The sequence below is a fragment of the Mustela erminea genome, chromosome 3 (assembly GCF_009829155.1).
Source record: "Mustela erminea isolate mMusErm1 chromosome 3, mMusErm1.Pri, whole genome shotgun sequence".
Lineage (NCBI taxonomy): Eukaryota > Metazoa > Chordata > Mammalia > Carnivora > Mustelidae > Mustela > Mustela erminea.
The window spans coordinates 103,595,571-103,617,436 of record NC_045616.1 but is presented as its reverse complement, the minus strand read 5'-3'; the positions used below and the strand labels follow the sequence as shown (position 1 = coordinate 103,617,436).

Genomic DNA, 21,866 nt, shown 5'->3' with positions numbered 1-21,866 from the left:
TATTATTTAAATAAGATCAAGAGGTAAGAAAACTTCCATTGTATTTAGTTCCTGGGTACTCTCTTGATACCTGAATTGATGAAACCATGGAGCCAAATAGTCTAACAAGGACTTTCCTTGGGGAGACAGGGACTGCAGGCAGTAAGGAAGAAAAGGCATGTACATGGGTGGGTCAGGGAGGACATGGTGTGTATAGCCAGAGGATTAGGCTTCCACCCCAGACACTTCTGGCCTAGAGTCCATGAGGCCCACTGAAGTTAGAACCAGTGGACCAGTATGGTGGTCTCCCTCTCCAGATGAGGCTTAGGGACACCCCTTCCTACATAATTCTGCATACTAGCGTTTGTCCAGTTTATATGAAGTGTCTCAGAAATATAAGCCCAGAGACTACATCCTGCCTTTTTCTTGGTGTATGATTTATTCTGAAGACTGAGATTTTTTCTATTACTGATTTTCTACACTCTCTGCAAAAAGAAAGCCTAGCAAACTAACGTGTGCAAAAACAAAGTCAGCAAATTAATTCCGTAACCAGCTTTTCTCAGCCTCTCCACCAGTGGCTCTTACCATCCGCCCCAGGAATATTTTAGCACAGCCACCCTCACCAAATATTCTCATCAGTGCCAGTGACGACGGCTTCTCTAATCCACTGTGAACAAAGCCATTCAGCACTGCCACTAACTCCAAAGGGGTCCCCTCCCTGGGGGAAACATGCAGTGTTATTCTGTAAAACCTCAGAGAGTCCAGTGAGAAAGTTAAGGACTGTCTACTCCAGAAAGAGTTAAGTAATACAAAGTGCCAAGATTCAGGATCTCACTTGACTTTTATAATACCTTAAAACTTAAAATGATAAAAGAAAACCCACAGCAGTATCAGCTCTATTGTTGTGGTTTCATTCCCTCCTTCCTTCTTTCTTTTAAAAATTATCTTGAAACCAATCTTTATTTTGCCCCAACATTAAAAAATTTGATTATAAAAAAGCTACTGGTGTATGTTAGCACGATGGGAAAACGACTAAGAATTGGTAAACAGATACTGAAGGGAAGTTCTTACTAAATACAAGGATAGTCATATTTATTAGAAAGTGAGGTCACTGAGTGTTGGAAGGAAGAAAGGGAGATAAAACACAAGACAAGACAGGAGTAGGTGATTCTGCAGCACAGGCTTTACATGAGACAGATAGATAAAGTACGCTCCTCCCAGCTGTTAGCGAGGGAGACAGGAAAAGTAGAGAGTCAGGACAGAGCGTCCTCTGTTCTGACGGGCTCTGGTATTAAAGGTGCTTGGGTGGAGGAGGTTCTAAAACACATGTTTTGGGGGAATCAGTTTACCTACTTCAGTCTGCAGAGCCCAAGAGATTAATAAAGGTTTCTTTTATTTGAAGTATCTATCTCCAAAGGCTCAGTCTTTCAAATGTCAGGGCCAGGAGAGGAGTCAAAAGTATGGCAAAAATTGGCCTGTCCTGTCAGCACACCAACTTCTACCCACCTTATGGTATTATCTGATGATCCACTAACAACCAGCCGATCCCTGTACTGGAGACAGGCGATGCCTCGCTTGTGTCCATTCAGAGTACGAACAAATTCACAGGTACTTGTGCTCCAGACCTGTAGAACAGATCAGCAATATTTTAAGAATAAATGCAGAAAAGTCCCCTCAGAATACATCTTTTTTTAAAAAAATAAGAGCGTCTAAGAATGACCAAAACACTTGACTATAAAATATGGTACGGAGGCTGGGGGACAGATTGGCCAGCAAACAGTTTTCTTGGCTGCGGAGTGATGAAACAGGAACGAAACACAGAGAGAAGCTGTGAAATCTCCAAACCTTGAGATATTCACAAAGAGAACATCTCCTGGATGGTTCAGACATTCACTTGCCTAGAAGGAAGAGTGTGGGCCAGATTTTATGTTTTCATGCCAGCTGACATGTCAAATCCAATGTAACTGATGTGAAAAAGTTTCACCTTTCACATCCTCCTCTTTTCCAGCATAGTTCCTTGAACAGCTCCATTTGTTTTGACACATCACTCCTAATATTATGTATGTGGAATAAATAATCTCTCTTTTGTGAAACCATCTGCAAGACTTAGATGTTCACAGACACACTTAATATATTACAAGCCAAATAAGGAGACGCAAAGCAACCAAAGTGCCCTGAATTATTTTACCAGCTGCATTTGTAGTTGAGTAGGATAACTAGATATCCACATGCGGAAGAATGAAGTCGGACCCCTAACTCAAACGATACACAAAAAGTTTAATTCAGAATGGATCAAAGGCCTAAACGTGAGAGCTGAAACTATGAAATTCTCAGAAGAAAACATAGGAGTAAATCTTTGTGATCCTGGATTAGGCAATGGTTTCTTAGACATGACAACAAAAGCGCAAGCAACAAAAGACAAAATTGATAAACTGACTTCATCAAAATTAAAGTCATTTGTGTTTCAAAGAACACCATCAAGAACATGAAAAGAGAACTCACGGGATGGAAGAGAATATTTGCAGACCATTTACCTGGTAAGGGACTTGTAACCAGAATATATAAAGAACTTTTACAACTAAACAATAAAAAAACCAAAACAATCCAATTTTTAGTGAAGGATTTAAATAAATGTTTCTCCAAAGAAGATAAAAATGGCCACAAAGGACTGAAAAGATGCTCAATATAATCAGTCACTAGAGAAAAGGAAACCAAAACCAGAGAGACCATTGCACAACCACTAGGATGGCTACAATAAAAAAGACAGACAATAATAGGTGCTGACAAGGATATGGAGACACCCTCCAGGCTGATGTTATGCAACAGCTGTTTTGTAAAAAGGCCCAAACCCTCTCGACTTCCAAGCGGTGACCTTGTTCCAATTGTTGTGACTGAGCAGCGCATGAATGACTACATACAAACCCTACTTGTCCAGCTTCCAGACCACTCCATCTAAAGTTTGATGCCACCTTTGTGAATTGTGAGGCTAGCAAGTAGACACTAGAATGCTAACGAGTGCTGCTCCTAAAAAAGGTTTTCTGAACCAAATCGAAACACTCACACATTGCTGGTGGGATTTTAAAATGGTACAGCCACTTTGGAAACAAGTTTGGCAGTTCCTCAAAATGTGAAACCCAGAGTTACCTTCCTAGAGAACTAAGAATGCATGTCCGTGCAAAAGCTTGCACGCATATGCTTATGGCAGCACTATTTGTAACAAATAAAAAGTGCAAACCATCAAGAAGTCCATCAACTGACAAGTGGACAAACAGAACGTGGCACATCCACAATGGAATTTCCTTCAGTCATTGAATGAATGACTTACTGATACATGCTACAATATTCATGGGTGAACCATGAAAACACTCTACTAAGTGCAAAAAGCCAGACAGAAAAGGTCACATATTGTATGACTACATTAATATGAAATGGGGGAGAGGCAAATCCATGGACAAAAAGTAGATGAGTGATTGCCAGGGACCAGGAGAAGAGAACAGGGGCTGACTGTCAACAGGTATGAGGTTTTTACATAGGGCAAAGAAAATGTTCTGAAACTAGTGATGGCTAATGCTATGACTATACTAAAGGCATGCTTTAAAGGGTAAATCTTATGGTACATGAATTATATCTCAATAAAGTTGTTATAAAAACAGAAGCTAAAATTTAAAAAAGTTAATATGGATACTGCAATCAGTCCATCTACCACATCCCATGAACCGCCCTAGACTACAGCCGTTCGTCTCATGCCAGCTACCCACCACACGCTGAGCTTCCCAATGGCAGGTATGCCTTATACATTACTCTATCTCCAGCACCCAGCCCAGGGTCTATGGCATGGCAGGTTCTCCAAATTAAGTGAATAATGAACAAATCGAATCCCAGCTCTGCCACTAACTCGCTGTGTCATCTCCAGCCCAGTTCTCTACTCTCCGAGGCCCTCTGTAAAACAAAGGCTGTACCTGCCTCAAAAGAGTGCCGGAAAGATGGAGTGACATTAGCAATGAAAAGCTCCTAGCACCCACTACATGTGCCACAAGTTAGTTCTCTTTCCCTTCAAAATGTGACCAACAGTGTCGCTTCATGCAATAGAGGGCTCCTCTGTACCCTGGACCCATGACCCTTTCCTCTGACCTTGCCTGTGATTCCAGAAGCACAAGGGATCAAGCACAAATGGAAGAGAACAGAGATTCTGCCAGGTACCAGCTTGGTAAAAGCCACCTCTACTTTCCCTGTATTCTAATAGGGACACGAATAAGGAGAGTTATGACTGAAGACACTCACTTTGATGGTTCTGTCACCAGAGGCAGACACAATGTATTTATCATCAAAGTCTACTACATTGACAGCAGCACGGTGGCCAACCAGGACACGGCGTAAAGTGATATCGGTGGCAGAAGCCATGTCCCACACAGCGATGGAGCGGTCCTTGGAACAGGTCACCATCAGTCCATTGCTGAAGCGTAAGTGCAGTACAGCCTCATTGTGGTGGATCAGCGTGTTGAGAACTTCACCCGTGTTCACATCCCAGACTCTGCATGAGAACAGAAAAGCCCAATGTGGCACTGTTAAGACAACCAGGAAAAGAGGCTAGCATGTGTGCCCTGCGCCCATACTTAGTAGTAGGCTGGGGAGGTGTCAAGCTTCACTTGTATTTGGTGACTAGGATATGACACCTAAGATCGTGCTTAAAAGGAGCCCCCAGAAGCAATTATTCTATCTGCTGAGAAGTACTGAGAGCGTTTCAAGAAAGGAAGGCCAATACTGGCTCTGCCCAGGTTTAGGTTTATTTAGCATCAAGTATTCAGGCACAGCGCTTGTAAGCTCATGTTGAGGACAACAAAATGAGTCTTTAAGGAGATGGGCTCTGCAGGGAGTCTTAGATGACCGGGGGAAGGCAGTGTGGTAGCTGGGGAATCGAGGATCTTCCCAACTTAAGGTTCTTCTTGACCTCTGACAGGCCACTGAGTCTCTAATTTATCTACTGCAATTTGTCAATTTCCACACTCATCTAATTACCCAACTGCTTTATGAACAAAGCCAGCATCCAACTGGGGATATCCACGACCTACAGGGCTCTCGGAGGCAGCCCTCTTTTGCTATAGCTTTTCTGTAAACCCCATCTCCCAAGAGTACAAGTTCACACAGAGCAAAGGAGGAAAGACGCAGGCTTATAAGGCAAAAGTAGCGGCCTAGAAGCACTGAGTCCGAGAAAAGATACTACGCATGTTGGCAACTTTTCTGGAGCATGGTCTTCCAGGAGAAAGTGAACCTAATACTAGGTCATGTGCTTTTATACAAAAGTACACTGCCATCTCTGTAACACACAGCAATGAGAATAGGACCTACTTAATGAAAGTTAGCTTTCCAGCCTACTTTGTTCAAATAAACCGACATCTAAAGTGGTTTTGAAATACAGCATACAAAAACATACACAAAGTATGTGTGCGCTTATGCCAGAAAAGGGTGCAATCTCATTCTTCTCCTGGAAGACATGTAAGTTCAGGGAAGCCAAATCACTCACCTCACTGTAGAGTCTGAAGAACCAGTCACAATGACACGTTCATCATACTGGAGACAAAGGACAGAGCCAGTATGTCCTGTTAACACTTTCAAGCATTCCAAGCTGGTTTTATCCCAAATCTATTGAGACAAGATCAACATAGTATATCACAGTCTGATAAATGTGTTTGTCTCTGAACCATAAAACAGACCTGTGTTATAATAAATAAGAGGAGTTAAACTTCAAACAGGTGGAAAATGACAAAAAGGGAAGAGACAATATTGAATATTTTCCAAAACAGATGTACTATTTTGCTTACTTTGTCCCTCTAAAAACTGTACTCATTATATTTAACAGACTTATAAAGGGAATTTTTAAATTCTGAAAAGAGATGGCTCACCCTCTGGAAAACAGTGTGACACTATCTATTAGGAACCTTCAAAAATGTACATCCCTAACCCATTATGTTTATTTACAAAAATTTTAAAATAAAAAAATCTTTGACATTTCAGAAAAATGTCAAAGTAAACTATGAAAAGTTTTTAATGACAGAACAGAATGTTTTAGTATAGTAATGTTTTTTAAAAACTAGAATAAAAGCCATCTATATAGTGAAATAACCAATATGTATACTAAAAAAACAAAAACAGAGAAGAAAATGTTAATAATAATTGATTTTGTTCTCTGAGTGCTCTTTTTCTCCCTTCTTTTAATCTTTCCAATATTCTCCAAGTTTTCAATACTGTCCCCATACAATGGCGGATGGGAAATAATTATTTTTTAAAGATTGGATTATTAAAAATAGATTGTATGGACCTATTTCTTCCCTTGTAAAATAATACAATCATGATTTACAGTGTCTCTCAAGTTTACTGCACATAGCCAAGATGTAACAAGTGCTGCAGACATTTAACTGTCTTTCTACAATAGCAAGGGCTTGTTTCTAATTTCTGACCTATTAGAACCAGTTATTTTGAAAGAGTGATTAGTAGGGTCCAACTCTTGGTATCAACTCAGTTCTTGATCTCAGGATCGTGGGTCTGAGCCCCACATTGAGCTCCATACCCAATGTGGAGCCTACTTAAAAAAAAAAACAAAAACTTTTTTTGAAAGAGTGTTTAGTGATCCAGGCTTGGTACAGAATGAAGTACAAAAGGTTTCCAACCACTGGTCTAGATAATCTCTCTAAATCACAACTGTGTTCTACTATTTACATCTTATAAATCAAATGCATGCCTATTTTAAATTAAACATGGTAGCCTCTATAAAAGAATTCTTCAGAAAGACATGCCCTATAAATGAAATGTAACCCCATGGGCAGCCTATACTTGGGTAAGGTCCTTATAAACCATTTCTATCTATTCCTTAAAGGATAACTGCCAAAATTATTACTAACTAACCTGTAGCCACAGGTTGTCAGGGCTATCAATATGTATTACATAAAAATAGAGTTCTGTGATCAAATATGTCTTGGAAGTTGGGAAACACTGGATGTCTCTACTGTGGAATTTCTCAGAGCCTTTCTATGCTACTCTATCCTATGAATTTCTACGAAGGAGGTATATCACGCAGTCAACTTGAGGAAAGACCAATAGAAATTATCCAGAAAAGATGGCGGCAGGGAATTTGGAGAAAATGTAAGACAATAGCAAAAGATCCAGTATTTATGCAATTAGAGTCTCAGAAGGAGACAGAAAGAAAATGGTACAGAAAAAATATGTGGGGAAAAAAAAGGCCAAAGGCTTTTAAAATTTGGTGAATGAAAGACATACATTTACAGAGTCAAAAAGCTCCATGAAAGACTTCCTAGAGATGACATCAAAAGCATAACCCATCAAAGAAAAAAATGGTACGTGACACTTCATCAAAATCAAAATCTTCTGCTCTGTGAAAGATATCCTGGAAAAAATGAAAAGATAAGACTGGAAGAAAATACTTGTAAAACATATCTTAAAAAAGGACTTGTGTCCAGAATATGCAAAGAACTCTTAGGGTGCAATAATATGAAAACAAAGAAGCCATTTTAAAAATGGACAAAGAGGGGCACCTGGGTGGCTCAGTGGGTTAAGCCTCTGCCTTCGGCTCAGGTCATGATCTCAGGGTCCTGGGTGCATCGGGCTCTGCTCAACAGGGAGCCTACTTCCCTTCCCCCTCTCCCTCTGCCTGCCTCTCTGACTACTTGTGATCTCTCTCTGTCAAATAAATAAAATTTAATGTAAACTGGGGAAATGTACATTTAAACCAAAAACAGGTATAAGTGCAGTAAGTGTATTAGAATGGTAAATATCAAAGGAAAAAAACTGAGAATACCAAGGGCTACCAAACTTGCATAAAAAGGGAGCTCTCACACATTGGTAACAGGAATATAAAATGGTATTGCCACTTTCAAAACCAGTTTGGCCATTTCTTAGCAGGGAATACATACACTTACCATGAATCAACAATACCAATCCTATAATTTTACTCAAGTGAACTGAAAACGTATATTTTCACAAAAATTTGCATACACATTTATAGTGGTTTTATTCTGTAATTGTGAAAACCGGAAACATGGATGTCCCTCAACAGGTAGATGCATAAGCACATGCAGGTACACCCATAAAGTGGGTTACTACTAGACAGCAAAAAGGAATCAACTATTGCTAAATGATGAGTCTCAAATGCACCACGCTAAGTATAAGAAGCCAGACTCAAAAGGCTACATACTGTGTGAGTCCATTTATACTATATTCTATATAGTATATATACATATATATACTATATACTATATATATATATATATATATATATATGGTATATTCTATATATATATATATTCTATATACTATATTCTCCAAAAGGCAAAATTACAGGTGCAGGAAAAAAAGGTTTTAAAAAAAGGTCAGCGCCTAGGGGAAAGAATTAAACACAAAGGGGCTGAATAAGGGAACTTTTGAGGACAATGGAACTGTTTTATATCTTGATTTTCTGTCATGATTAACTCAATTCTTTGTGCTTGTCAAAACTCATAAAACTTTACACCAAAAAGAGCGAATTTTCCTGTATGTAAATTATAACTTAAAAAAAAAAACCAGTTAAAAAAACCCCACATGTTTTCTTAAATATGAGAAAATAAGCTACAAACAGTGTAAAACAAAATCTGTCAGATCAGCTGCCAAACATTAAACATGGAGAAATGATCCAGTTTATCTACTATTGAAAAGTGAATTAAAACATACAAATATAAGTTGCTCTATCATTCTTTTGTACTATCAACTGAGCCTTTTCAGAACCCATAAAAGGTAATGACTGTGATTTACAGGCAAGTAAGCAACACTTCCACAAGCTAGCAAAGTCAGCAAGAGTGCTGTGATACTGAGATATTTTCAATGTGTACCTAAACACAGAATACAGAATGTGAATGTGCTTAGAGAAGGATAAGAAGTGAGACAATCCAGGGGTCTGGTGTTAGTACAGGGAAATACTCTGGCTCTAGTTTTTCAGAACCACACTGACAGCTGCCAAGATGGAGTGGAATAGATAAAAATACAATCTGGAGTAAACGGAGAGATTCGATGATCTAGTGTCTAACACATAACCACAATTCTAAAAATAAAACATACAAAATACAGTCATTCACCTTAATAGAATTATCTCGTAGGCCACTGATAATTTTTTCATCATCATACTGTAAACAGTAGACACCTTTACTATTTTCAGAGCGGCACTGAATCCTCTGCAAGTTGTGTCGTCCACACCGCCAGTTAGATTCTATAGTCTGTGGAGGGAAAAGGAGGAAACAGACGAGTTTTTGTGAATTAACTATTCTATTAGCTTCAGACTTTAGTGCTGCTTCCAGGAACAGCATACCAGATACCCCATTTTGGTCTGCATAACTGTCTGTGGATAGGAATCATGTTCTTTTCCAAGTAAGACATTAGCCCAACAGTGTTTTTTCTCAAACACTCCCCTGACTGTCTGGCAACCGTCATAGGATTTCCAATGAGTTTGAGTTGGGTTTGAAAAAAAAAAAAGTGGCCTAGACAGAACTCATTATGTTTAAAGAATGCTCTTTGCACCCAAAATATACAAATAAACAGTAACTCACGGGGTCACTCTTTAATGCCAATTAAAATATCTGTCAAAAGACCACCACCAACATTAAGCATATACTGACAATCTATGTATCTATTCAAAGCAGTGTCTTCATCATCGAGAAAAGATCTTGAATAAACATTACATGCCAACTACTACAGAAAGAATTTTATTTCATAACTACTTTTAATCTTCTACCACACTGAAAGGTCCTTTAGAATAAGAATGGCACATTTCCACCCTGGATTCTCATTCTTTCATCATTCCTGCAACATTTACCGAGATGCTATGTTATTCCCCAATACTGACCACACTAAGCACTAGGGATGAAAAAACAGAATGCATACTGCTTTCAAGGGAGCTACCACTCAAGGGACACAGGTATCTGGAACTGGATATACTCTAAACATGTTTATTTGGCTAAACGATCCACACATTAAACTTGGAAGGATGTTCTTAGTTCCCTTTTACAAACATGGAAAGAGTTTAATTTCCTGAGGCCACAAAACTAGTAGCTGGACTAGCTGGAAATCATACCCAGTTCATCCTGACGCGGAGTCCATGTTTTCCACTAAAATATGCACTGTCTATAAAGAAGTATAGTCCTAGCTACTGAGGCAGTGAACACAGAGCGTAAGATCAGTAACAATTCCAGATAAAATATGAGTGCCAAATGAGTGATTAAAATTCTAAGTGCTGTAGGAGACCTACCGAGATAAACAGTACTATGGTTTCACACTAGTGGGCAAAGTTTGTTTGTTTTTTTTAATTAAAGATTCTTTCTTTCCTTCTTTCTTTATCAGACAGAGAGACAGAGAGCACAAGCAGCCAGAGGCAGAGAGAGAAGCAGACTCCCCGCTGAGCAAGGAGCCCAATGTGGGACTCGATCCCAGGACCCCGGGATCATGACCTGAGCCAAAGGGAGCCGCTTAACCAACTGAGCCACCAGGCTCCCCACTAGTGCGAAAAGTTTAATGAGGTGGGTCATACCCAGAGCACTTGAAGACCTGACCTTGGTAGTGGATATGAGGCATTTTGAGGATCAAAGGACACAATATTTCTACGAAGAACAACCAAAGTGCAAACTCCAAATGCTGGAAATTAGGGAACAAACCGTTTGGACTAAAATAACTGGTTACACCTGAGTTCAGAATATGGTTCGAAAGATTATCTCTGAGTAGTTAATTATCCAAGTAGCTAAAAATTTAATTAGTTGCTTGCTGAAGAAAGGTGACATATCTCATCTTCATTCATGATTAAGCACTTAGTTACCAGCTCTGCTGACATCTAACAAATTGTATTTCCTCTTATGTTGAAGGTGGTATGCTTCTGTATGCTCTAAAATGTTAAAATCTACTGAATGTTTTGTGCCAGGTACTGTTATGTGTTTTAAACATTTTATAGCTAATTTAATCATCACAACTCTGCAGCCGATAGTACCATCCTCACTTCACAGAAAAAGAAATGGAAGGCTGGCAGTGGTGACATACATATGCCAAAAAAGGAAAATGTTTCATCATTTGTGGCTTTTGTACTTAACACACAGGAGCCTGGAAATCTAGTCCCTGCCCTCAAAGAGCTCCTATGTACAACCCTGAGAGAGGGCAGGACCACATTATTTCCAACACCCACCGGGATGAAGGTGGGGCCACGGAGACGCCAGGAGCGAGAGAATGCTCATCTGCCCATCTGCTACCGAGACAGAGCTTCTCAGGCAGCGTCATCATTTCTAGTAAGTCTGTAAAATGTGAGAAATAAAAGCACATTCCAAAACCCCCCCAAAATTAATTCACCCCACCTCTGCTACCGCTACCGACATAGGTAACAGATAGTTATGCATAAGCAACTTTTTGAAAAGGGGTCCAGAAAAAAGGACTTCCTTAAACTGAATTCAATGCTTAAAGTCATTTAGAGAACTAACATATTTTTAGATAGTTGCCTAAGCCACCTCACAAGTTAAGCATACCAGGAAAACAGTGACTTACGGGACAGTTGTATTCCAAGTCTTATTCGTGGCCAGAGACCCCTGGCCGTGGTTACTGATGTTTGGGCCACACCCTACAAGGGCTCAAAGTTGCTGCAGAATGCATGACTCCATATAAACCCAAAGTATTACAAAGCTGACTCTGTAATATATCTTACATATATGTATCCGGTTATTTTTAAAATTCATGTAGCTGTTTTTAATTATAGAACAATTGCTTTAAGATATTACTGAAGTAGCTCTTATATGTTTCAATGCAAAGGAAAAGTATACTGACTATCCTATCACATGGGAGACAGAAAAAAATAATTTAATGTAAAAAGTGGAAGTGGAGGAATCCCCATAACAAAAAGAATTTCCCCCTCTCCTGGAAATGTTTTCTAGAACTGGGTGACTTGATTACCGTCTTTTATTAGACCTAAAAACCTAAATATACAGCAGAAAGGACTGAAGATGAGCTGGGCTGAAGCAGTGGTCAGCCTGGGGTACACACACTCCCGGAGAGTCCCAGGGAGTCTGGGCAGAGACCACCACCTGACGTGAAAGGCTGAGACATACCCTTGTTCTCTGGCCCTCCAACAAGCAGCAGAGGCTAGGACCTCTCAAAAGCTCTGCTAGTGGGACGCCTGGGTGGCTCAGTTGGTTAAGCAGCTGCCTTCGGCTCAGGTCATGATCCCAGCGTCCTGGGATCGAGTCCCACATCGGGCTCCTTGCTCAGCAGGGAGCCTGCTTCTCCCTCTGCCTCTGCCTGCCATTCTGTCTGCCTGTGCTTGCTCTCTCCCCCTCTCTCTCTCTGATAAATAAATAAAATCTTAAAAAAAAAAAAAAAGCTCTGCTAGATAATAGGCTCTTGTTCTAAGCTGAATGGAAGTTAAGAAATAGGAAATGGCTTAGCTTCTCAACTTCAGAAAAGAGACTAATTTTCTAAAATACAATTCTGAATTTTAAAAGAAAAGGGCTGCCAGATAATTCTTGATGGTTCATTTTAGGAAGCTCCCACTTAGGGCTGTGTTAAAAAAATTATTAGGTTCCTGAATCCCAAACACAAACACATAGTTTGTTTCAAAAATGCCAGGAAAGGGACACTAAACCAGCTCAGGGAGGTGATCGTTCTGCTGCACACCAATCTCACGTAATGCCCAAGACTTCACTCTTCTCAATTCCCCAGGCCACCCACAAAAGAAAGCGGCACTTGCTGCTGGCTGAGCCTGCCCGAAATACTACCTACTACCACCATATTTAATGACCTCAACTCTTACTAGAATGCTTATAAGCCAGGTCTTTTCAAAATACATACATACATACTAGGCCTTTAAAAATGGAAGGCAGCCCACTGTGGTATAGAAAATACCTAAGTCAGTTAGCAGCTTTGGCAAATGAGCTGGGACAGTCTGAGCTGCAGTTTCCTCCTCTGTAAAAATGGGAAAATAGCATCTACTTCCTCAAAACTGATGTAAGGATCAAATGAGATTACACATGTAAACGCTCATCACAGTGCCTCAAATGATACCAGTGATGCCCTCCCTTGTTTGCAGAGAACACGGACCAAAAGGAGTAGGCCGTGACCAAAAAAATCTTCTCACCGAAATGTCAGGAATGGCTGTCTCGGTCTAGGCTGATATTTAATGCTGCGAGCCCTGAGCCCTCCCTAACCATTCCCAGGAAGAGGCTAAGCCTTTCAGTGCAATTCAACTATGAACTCCAGTGGCAGGGATACAGGGCATACACAGGTGCACCTCTTTAATTATGCAGATACCTGCCATTTCACTTAGACATCGTGGGCTACGGCTACTGTTAGAAGAATATTTCGTGTTTTTGAGAACTTGTAAAATCCCCTTACCCTGTGGAAATTTTCAAAATACTGGGAAAGTAGCCATGATACACAGAGTATACAGCGGCATTTAAATTGGCAATAGAGTGAAAACAGATGTCTGAGTATGGAGGAATAACATTATTTTTAGAAGCCTAAACACAACTGGGTGGGTGGGCAAGTCTCAGCATTTTCTGGTCAGGACAATATTAATATCAAGTTTGCAAACCACAAAAAAGCTCCCCACTTTCCCTGAATAAAATGTGGTTTATTAAAAGGTGCGATACAACACAACATCATCTTACCAGTGGTCTATTCCAAGGAGAGTGCTTCAAAGACTTGAATCCAGTGAATAAAAAGAGGGAAAAAACCTATTCCATGAAAGAGTTTGCCACTACTCTAAGATGGCAACAGAAAAAAATCCAAATTCAAGACACAGAATTCTGACTGACTGGAGTCTATTATAGTAACTTCCATCTCGCTCCTGAAAGATGCCTGGGAGTGGGGGAGGGCTGGTAGAATGAAAAGAGCATGAGCTTTGGACTAAGAATCTGTTTTGAAAATTTGAGGGTTAGATTAATTAACTGTAGCAAAGTACCTAATAGTAAGCTCACCAGTAACAGGAAGAAGAAGAACTGAGACTCTAGATAGTAGAGGAAACATGGCTGCTTCCTTTAGGAATGTGCCTCAGGTTTTCCAGGAATTCCTTCTCACCTCAGAGGTACTCTAAACCCTCTCTTCTCTCTGTGTGGCAAGAACACCCATGAAAGATGAGCCTTTGCAGAAAGCGAAGAATACTTGTTTATTCTCCCCAGACGTCATCTTTCACATCTTCATTTCCTGAATAATGGGGATCGGCCTCACTGAGCTAGATTCTCTACTTTTTTCTTAAAAATTAGCCAATTTCTAGTAAGTTAAAGTGAAAAGGAAAGTCATCTGTTCATCAAAGTCAAATCTGGGAATGGACAGATGACAGGAGCGAGTACATAAAACAGAGCTGTCAAAGCACAGCAAAAAAAAGAAAGAGAAAAAGGTTTGTCAACTGGCAGCTTTGCAAAGCCCACGGGAACCACAAGGAGACTCTGCAGCTGTGTATGGGCAACTGGGCAGAGGGGCACAAACATCCACTTAGCACTCAGGCTGTAATTTATCTTTTGGCATTGTGCTTAAAACCCTTTAAAGTACTACCTTTCCCATAACTGGAACTAAAACAGGCCAATTAATCTTATCTTAACTCGCACCCTTTTTTCAAGGATGGTAAGTACTCACACCATTGGGAAAGATGAGAAGAGCACCTTGCAAAGTCCACAGGCATGCAACAACATACCTCTTTCCCCTTCACTTCTTGGATTTTCCAACTTTGAAAATGATAAACAACAACACTAAGCCTAAAGCTAGACAGGTCTCAGTTAAATTCCCATCTCTTCTCTTAGTCTTAGTTTCCCCTTGTTACAGATGGGGATAATATGTACCTTGCAAGAATTAAATGCAATAATCTATGTAAATCACCCAACCCAGTTCATAGTATACTACAAAGGCTCAAAAGTGGGTACAGTAATTATTATATTCTGCCTAAAAGTTTCATACCAGCCATAAGGTCAAGAGCCAAGCCCCTGAGTCTCCATTTGTTTGATCCACAGATCACCGATATAACTCTCTACATGTGCATCTGCCCTAGACAGAGTAAAACATACTCCCGAAACAGAGGTAAAGATCTCTATTTTGATGAGGTACCAGTAATCCATAATACAGAAAGTTGTACTAAGTACAGAAGAATATAAGGTTGATCACAGACTCTGTATACTCACTAGCTGTGTGATCTGGGGCAAGCTATTTAAACTTGTTGAGTGTCTCAGTTTCTGTAAATTTAAATAAGACCATGGCCTACCTTTCAAGGTATCTTTCAGAGTTAAATGAAAAAGTGTATTATAAAATGCTTCACAAAGAATCTAGCACAAGTGAACACTCTAATATGTGTGACACATTATCTTTTATTATTACTACTATTAGTGAATATACCAAAGTATAAAACATCATCCCTTACACTAAGAGATCTAGCCCACAAAAATCTGGAGGAGACTCTTGTGGCCAACCAGTGGGTTTTCCCAAACCACAGTTTAAGAATCACCGGGTAGACCACCATGATGTAGAGGTTTTGCATCAAATGGGGTTTTCCCCCACAGCTCCATTACCCTCACATCTGCCTCCTCCACTAACTTTAAAGTATTATTTCAGCCTGAGGAAATGGTTATGGTAGGTAGTGTCACATACTATCATGCTCCAGAATACTGAGTTCATACTATCGATTAAAACAGCACTCATGAGGATTAAATAAAATACCCTATGTCACCAAAACCTTTAACCTGATCAAAGTTCTTCCAGAGTTCTCATTTATTAATATTGACTTTAAACATCGTCCTTCTCATAACAAAGGACTTGCAAAATTATTCAAGGAAATTTAGAGGTACTCTGTAAAGAATAGTTGGAGGAAAAAAGCAAAAAATAATATAGTTTCTAATATATATGCACAAGCAATATCTGAGAACAACTATCTTGGAGTAAGAGACAGTCCCTCTCCCCTGAAACACACACACACACACACACACACACACACACACACACCCCTCTCAACGTAAGATTCAAGTTAACACTGTGTCTCAGCTCCTACACTATAGGAGCAATTTATTCTAAGTTTTGAGCTGCCAATGGATCAATTAATTCCTAAACTTTATGATTTGTCAGGCAGAAGTTTTCTATTATTTAGCTTTCCCTAAGAGATTACTTTACAGTTCATTTTAGGGAGCTGTATACTCAAGACAAGGGTTTGTGTTTTAAATATGATATTCCAGTCACACTGAGATTTACCATTAACCTAATGATTCCATCAGTTCACATCTGTCTTAAAGGGGGAAAAGGGGACTCCCCAAAAGGCGCATGTTTCTCCAATAATGAATTTTGGCACAATAACTTTTATGTCCATCACCTGGAGGAGAGGATTACTTCACATTTGGGAAACTGAGTATAACTTTATGGGTGATACAGCACTGCCTAGCATAGGCTAAGCCTTTCGCCAAGGAGGAAATAGTGAAGTAACTGAGACCTGCCATGAACACATGTGAAAGAGTTAATGAGAAATGCCTGTGCATGTCTTTCCTGGTTCAAGGAAAAGGGCTAAATAATAAAACTGAACTAATTAGAACACATGAATAATATCAAACATCTCCAATGTTTCTCATCAAGTTTACAGAGTTTTACTGGTCTGGTGAAGTTACACTCACATCCAAAATCCAGGAGCATAATTTGCTCTATAAAACCCACTTAACTATTGCTTAGAATCATATTTGAGTCACTTTTATGAAAAAAGTTATGGGAAATTTACAGAGGAAGCCGAGACTATGCCTTCTCCAGTTCCCTTGAGATGGCTCAAGAATGTAAAAGTGCTGACCTGAAAAACCGTGCCTTGGATTTTGGAAAATTTATCAAATTAGAATAAAAGCTGACTTTGGGTTCAGGTTTTAATTAACTGACAACCTCACAGACGTAATTCATGTTTCAGGAAAGAGAGATCATTTTTACTAAAAGGTATTATCTACTCTGAAGAATGGCTGCAGATTATACACCGATTATGACACATTTGCTTGAAGAGTTCAACTTAAAAAAATTACTAGCTCCATGTTTTTAGATCAAAAAACACTCTAAGGCAACATAAAAAGTTGAGAACAAGACACAAAGAGCCCATAAAACAGATAAATCATTAAGTTACCTCTATATCCTGGATAATCTTTGGGTATAATGACCTATAAAATGAATTGGGAGGGCCATCTGTAGGTCTGTTCTTAAACAGGTACTGATCCCTGGCAAATAAAAACAAACATATGTTACATTTTTGCACATAAAAGGGTGAATTTTATTTAAACATGGTGCTTACAAAGATACTGTATCTTTCAAGACTTTTGACTTGCACTGAACTTTAACAGTTCAAAAGCAGGGTTTCTGACCATTAAAATCACACGTTAGACACAAGCATACTTTCATTTCCAGCTCCGTATCATAATCCTGGCCTTTTATTTCCTGAACACCCAACACATATTAATATAGCCTTCCGTTCTTTAAGTTAATAAAAAATGCTAATGTAACTTTGTGAAAAACCTTACTTGATACATATCAAAATTCCTCCCTTGAAGAATACACAGCCCTAACCCTTACTCACACAGCGACCTGTACTTCCACCTGTAACACTCTCTGTGCTAACTGGACCAGGTTACATGGATGTACAAAGCTATAAAGCTACATATAAGTTAATGGGTTATCTGAAAACTCCTGCCCACTGTGCCTCCTGTACCTTTAATCAGAAGCAGTGATAAGTAGCAAATAGCATTATTTGCCTTTCTCATATTTTCTTTTTTTCTTATCTATCTCTTGCTAATAGTATCATTACCTAAGAATAGTGTGAAAGGAAAACCATAAATACATAGGTTTAAAACAAATAAATAAATAAATAGGTTTGAAAAGCCAAATTACTCATTCAAACTATATACTACTTCCTAGTGGTTAATACTTGTAAAGGAAATATGCATTGCAAAAGGAATTATTCTAACAGCTTTAACTCCCACCCACCCGTCTACCCCCTGCCACCCCTCCAGAACACTCCTCTCCCCACCTGTTGAAAATGGGGCAACACATTTGGCAAGTATAACTACTTATTTGGGCAGCTGAATCATGTCCAGGAAGCTTTTTCCAAGGAAACAGGCAATCCAAGAACTTACCACCCTCTTCTTTCTGAAAGCCCCTTCCATAGAGGGTCAGTGCGCACCATTCGTTCAATAAGCTTCTTCCAAAGCATTCCTTCAGAGATCACTCGCTGCCATTCTTTACATACCAGCTCTGCTGCGCACAGAGACCTGGCGTCCAGGTAAGAAAGAATGTTTTCTGCTATGTGGTCTAAGCCTTGCTCTACAAAATAGAAAAGTCAGTGAAGGAATGGGAAGGGAGATGGAAATGTACCAGTCACCATTCCTGTAAAGGGACAAGGAATAAAGAAATCCTAAACCAGGTAACATACTTGAGTAATAGCAAAAGTTCTGCAGATATACAAGTGCATGAGTACATAAATACATATGCTTCTTCTTAGCTCTGAGTTTTTAAGGTAAAACAATCGAGGGCAGGGCGCCTGGCTGGCTTGGTGGGTAGTGCACATAACTCTTGATCTCAGGGTCACTGAGTTCAACTCCGATGTCTGGCACAGAACTTACTTTAAAAAGTGTGTGTGTGTGCGCGCGCCTCTCATAACAGTTCCTGACTGTAAAAACCGATCCTGGACGGTTTTCTATTTTTCAGATACTATGAAAAAAAGACTTGCTTGCATTTTCTTTTACACAACCCTCTTACAAAACCACTATAGGACAGCAATTCCTCAAATTTTACAGATGAAATGCAGAGACGTAAAGTCCTCAAGGTTTCACAACTATAGAGTAGTAAAGCCTAGACTGCAACTCTGATCTCGCTCCTTTTCCCTCTGACTTACCGTCTCTTGTAACAAATCACCCTCTTAATACACAACCTACGTGACTCCCTCGGAGCCAAGGAGACCAAGTGAAACACCGACACAGCTTAAAAAGTTGATGAAAAGTTAAGAGTTAAAGTCAGGTCTCCTTAGTTGTATTTTTGTCAATCATTTCTTCATCTCCTTATGGAGGTAAAATCCTCAAAAGCAAGAACCACACATGTCTACAAATTCTTCAACCTTAAGAGGCTTATCCCACACCTCACAAGGGTCCTCCCAAAGACAACCAAGATAAAGAGTCCGCCTGACACTGCCATCTAGTAAGGAAATCACCATGGTCAACACTGTGGCCACCTGCAAACTCCCAGCCTGTGGTTCTAGGCAAGTCCCCTGTAGCTACAAAACATAAAGCCCAGGCCTACTGCAGTGGTGGGAACACTAAACATATAGGCAGAAAATTTCAATTTCAAGTCTAGGTTCCCCAAGTAGCACTTCTTTGACATGAAACAAATACTGAAATATAACCTAACCGGCCCTTGGTCTTTTACTGCTACAAAATGGTAATCACCAGTAACCACTGTCCTTTCTCACACAACCAGTAAGAATCAAATAAAAGAATTCTATGAAAAGATTTTAAAGACAACAAAACACCATACAGGATTAATATTTGCTCTCTTTTTCAAGATAAAAAGAAGCCATATAGCAGCACTAACTTGGCAGAATACAGGTAAGTCTTTCAACTTTCCCATCTGTATAAGACGGGGATAATCTCTATTATGAAAATATCAAAATGAGATGATGCATTAAAATGCTTTACAAACTAATGTTGTCTTCAACTCTGAGAATGACACTTTATTCTGATGACTGTGGTTTACAAGCCTTTCATAAACTAATAGCCCTACTCTAGTCTAGAGCTAATACCCAAGCTCTGATCTGATCATGAAGACTACAATGAAACCACAATCTTTTCTTGTACATGTCATTATATTACAGTTGGTGCGAAGATTACATTGCCTTTATCTAGTAGTCCTATCACGGTAGATTCCTAAGATGGCAATAAGTTAAAATAAATTCCTAGGCTTGTTCCCCAATAATATCTATTTTAACACCCCACCTCGTTCTAATGGAGAGATGAAGGGCAGCCTCATGCACGAATCTATAGTCATCCTTGCTATAATTCACCTTTGAAGCTTGATCTGACCCTTCCATGTCAGCCTCTAAATTCTGATTCCATCCTCCAGAAGACTGGGTATTCCACACCAAAAATCTGCATGATGGTCAAATGCAGTTAAGTCTTTATCCCAAGTTCTTGGCAAAAATGTTAAATGGATCAGAACCAAGGACAGCACCCATGTTTCTAGAGATTTCTATCCAGGCTTCTGTGGGTCCATTCATGAAATATTCACACATACCAATACTGAGTCACTAGTTCTGTAAACATCTGGATGTACTATTGTCCAGCCAAAGTCTCCCTATTCACTGTTGGAATATTTGGAGAAACTCTGTCCCATATAAAGACCCTACATTTCAATGAATGTTGGAAAAACATTCATTGAAACAATGAATGTTTCACAACATTGTTCTGACTCACTAATCTGATAACCTTATCCCCCTCCCCCACCCCAAAGTTAGGTGAATTTGGTGTGGCTACTCTTTGTATTTTCTTGCTGGTGCTTACTCCATAAAGTTGGTATTACATTTTTTGTTTACAAGTTGGCAAGTAGCTGCTCTGTGTCCCTTTTTTTAAACATATATAACCCAGGTTCATTAGGGAAAAATAATAAAATCCCTATCAGCAGAAAAGTCTTAATCCCTAAATCCTCTCAGAGATAAAGGCTCCTAATATTCTGTATACATCCTTCTAGGCTTACAGAACCCTACAGAGTCTTTTCAGCTGCAAATTATTTAACTTTTATCATCTATGTTAAAGGTCTGCTAGAGTGTAACATCAAATTTATCAGCCAATATCCCCCAAATAACACACCCATCTCTATTTCTCCAGTTCTTAAAACCATGAAAAGTGCTCACGGATCATCTCAGGGTGCTATCACGCAGGGCTACAGAACATACTTGTACAAGACGTAAAGGGCACAATTGTACTCAGGAGCTCTGCCTCTTCTCAATGCTCCACAATTCTGAAACTCACAACTACAGGTCCTGTCACTATCCTGGCACACAATGTCTTTAGGTCTGCTCATTTACAGGAGCTTTGGTTTCCTTTTTGTGTATCTCCTTGAACATGTGCCCCTTTCTTCCATCTTTTCCTTTAAAATCAGGAAAATCCATGGACAATCACATACAGTCATACTTGTAGCTCTCCACTGCTAGGACTAACAAATTACTAACAAGAATTTCAAATTTCAGAATCTCTCAGACTTCTATGTTCCTTTTTTTTTTTTTTTTTAAGTTTTTCAAGTCATGGGCTAATAGATTTAGCTCTTCTCTGAATTTTTCTAATTCTGGGTACCTACCTGACTATCTTCTACACGTCCTATGAGAACACGTTCACCTTTCAAGATCTGGTTTATTTCCATATCATTAACCAAATCCCCCTAATTAGTCATAAACACACCCCTAACTAATTACCCCAGTGAGTCCCCTGCTCTCTGAGAGAAGAAATGAATAGGAGACAAGAATGCATCAGATCATTGCTTTTTCAATGCAACTTCCTCAATGACTGCAACATCCCCACCACCTATGAACTGGGAAAGCATCATCCAAATCTTTCACCTGGTTGGGTGGTCTAGAAGCTGGTTCTCAGAAGCCTGTATGGTTTTAATTGAGTCACTTAGGGCAAATGATCTTTAAAACAAATAAACAAAAACAACAAGCAACAAAAACAGATTCCCTAGACATTTTTTTCTGGTCTACTGAAACAGAATCTTTAGATGGTGAGGACCAGGACTATCTGTGTTTTTAAGTGCCCCCAGAGAATTCTGAAGGGTTGGGAACTATTGCTTGATAGCCATGATACCCTTTTTAGTCCTCTTTGATTTTTTCCCCCCTTCAATGGCTC

The 21,866-nt window shown here is 39.5% G+C and overlaps 1 protein-coding gene across 7 annotated transcripts in view; it reads right to left on the bottom strand.

Annotated features, from left to right (window-relative positions):
• Positions 1–21,866, bottom strand: part of FBXW11 (F-box and WD repeat domain containing 11) — a 121,770-nt gene that overhangs the window by 11,822 nt on the left and 88,082 nt on the right. For all 7 annotated transcript variants that reach the window (XM_032337014.1, XM_032337015.1, XM_032337013.1 and 4 more), the window contains 6 exons: positions 18,114–18,300; positions 17,111–17,201; positions 9,099–9,236; positions 5,501–5,619; positions 4,261–4,510; positions 1,486–1,604 (listed from right to left, as the gene is read on the bottom strand). In XM_032337014.1, the coding sequence (XP_032192905.1) occupies positions 1,486–1,604; positions 4,261–4,510; positions 5,501–5,619; positions 9,099–9,236; positions 17,111–17,201; positions 18,114–18,300 (904 nt within the window). The remainder of the gene's footprint in view (positions 1–1,485; positions 1,605–4,260; positions 4,511–5,500; positions 5,620–9,098; positions 9,237–17,110; positions 17,202–18,113; positions 18,301–21,866) is intronic.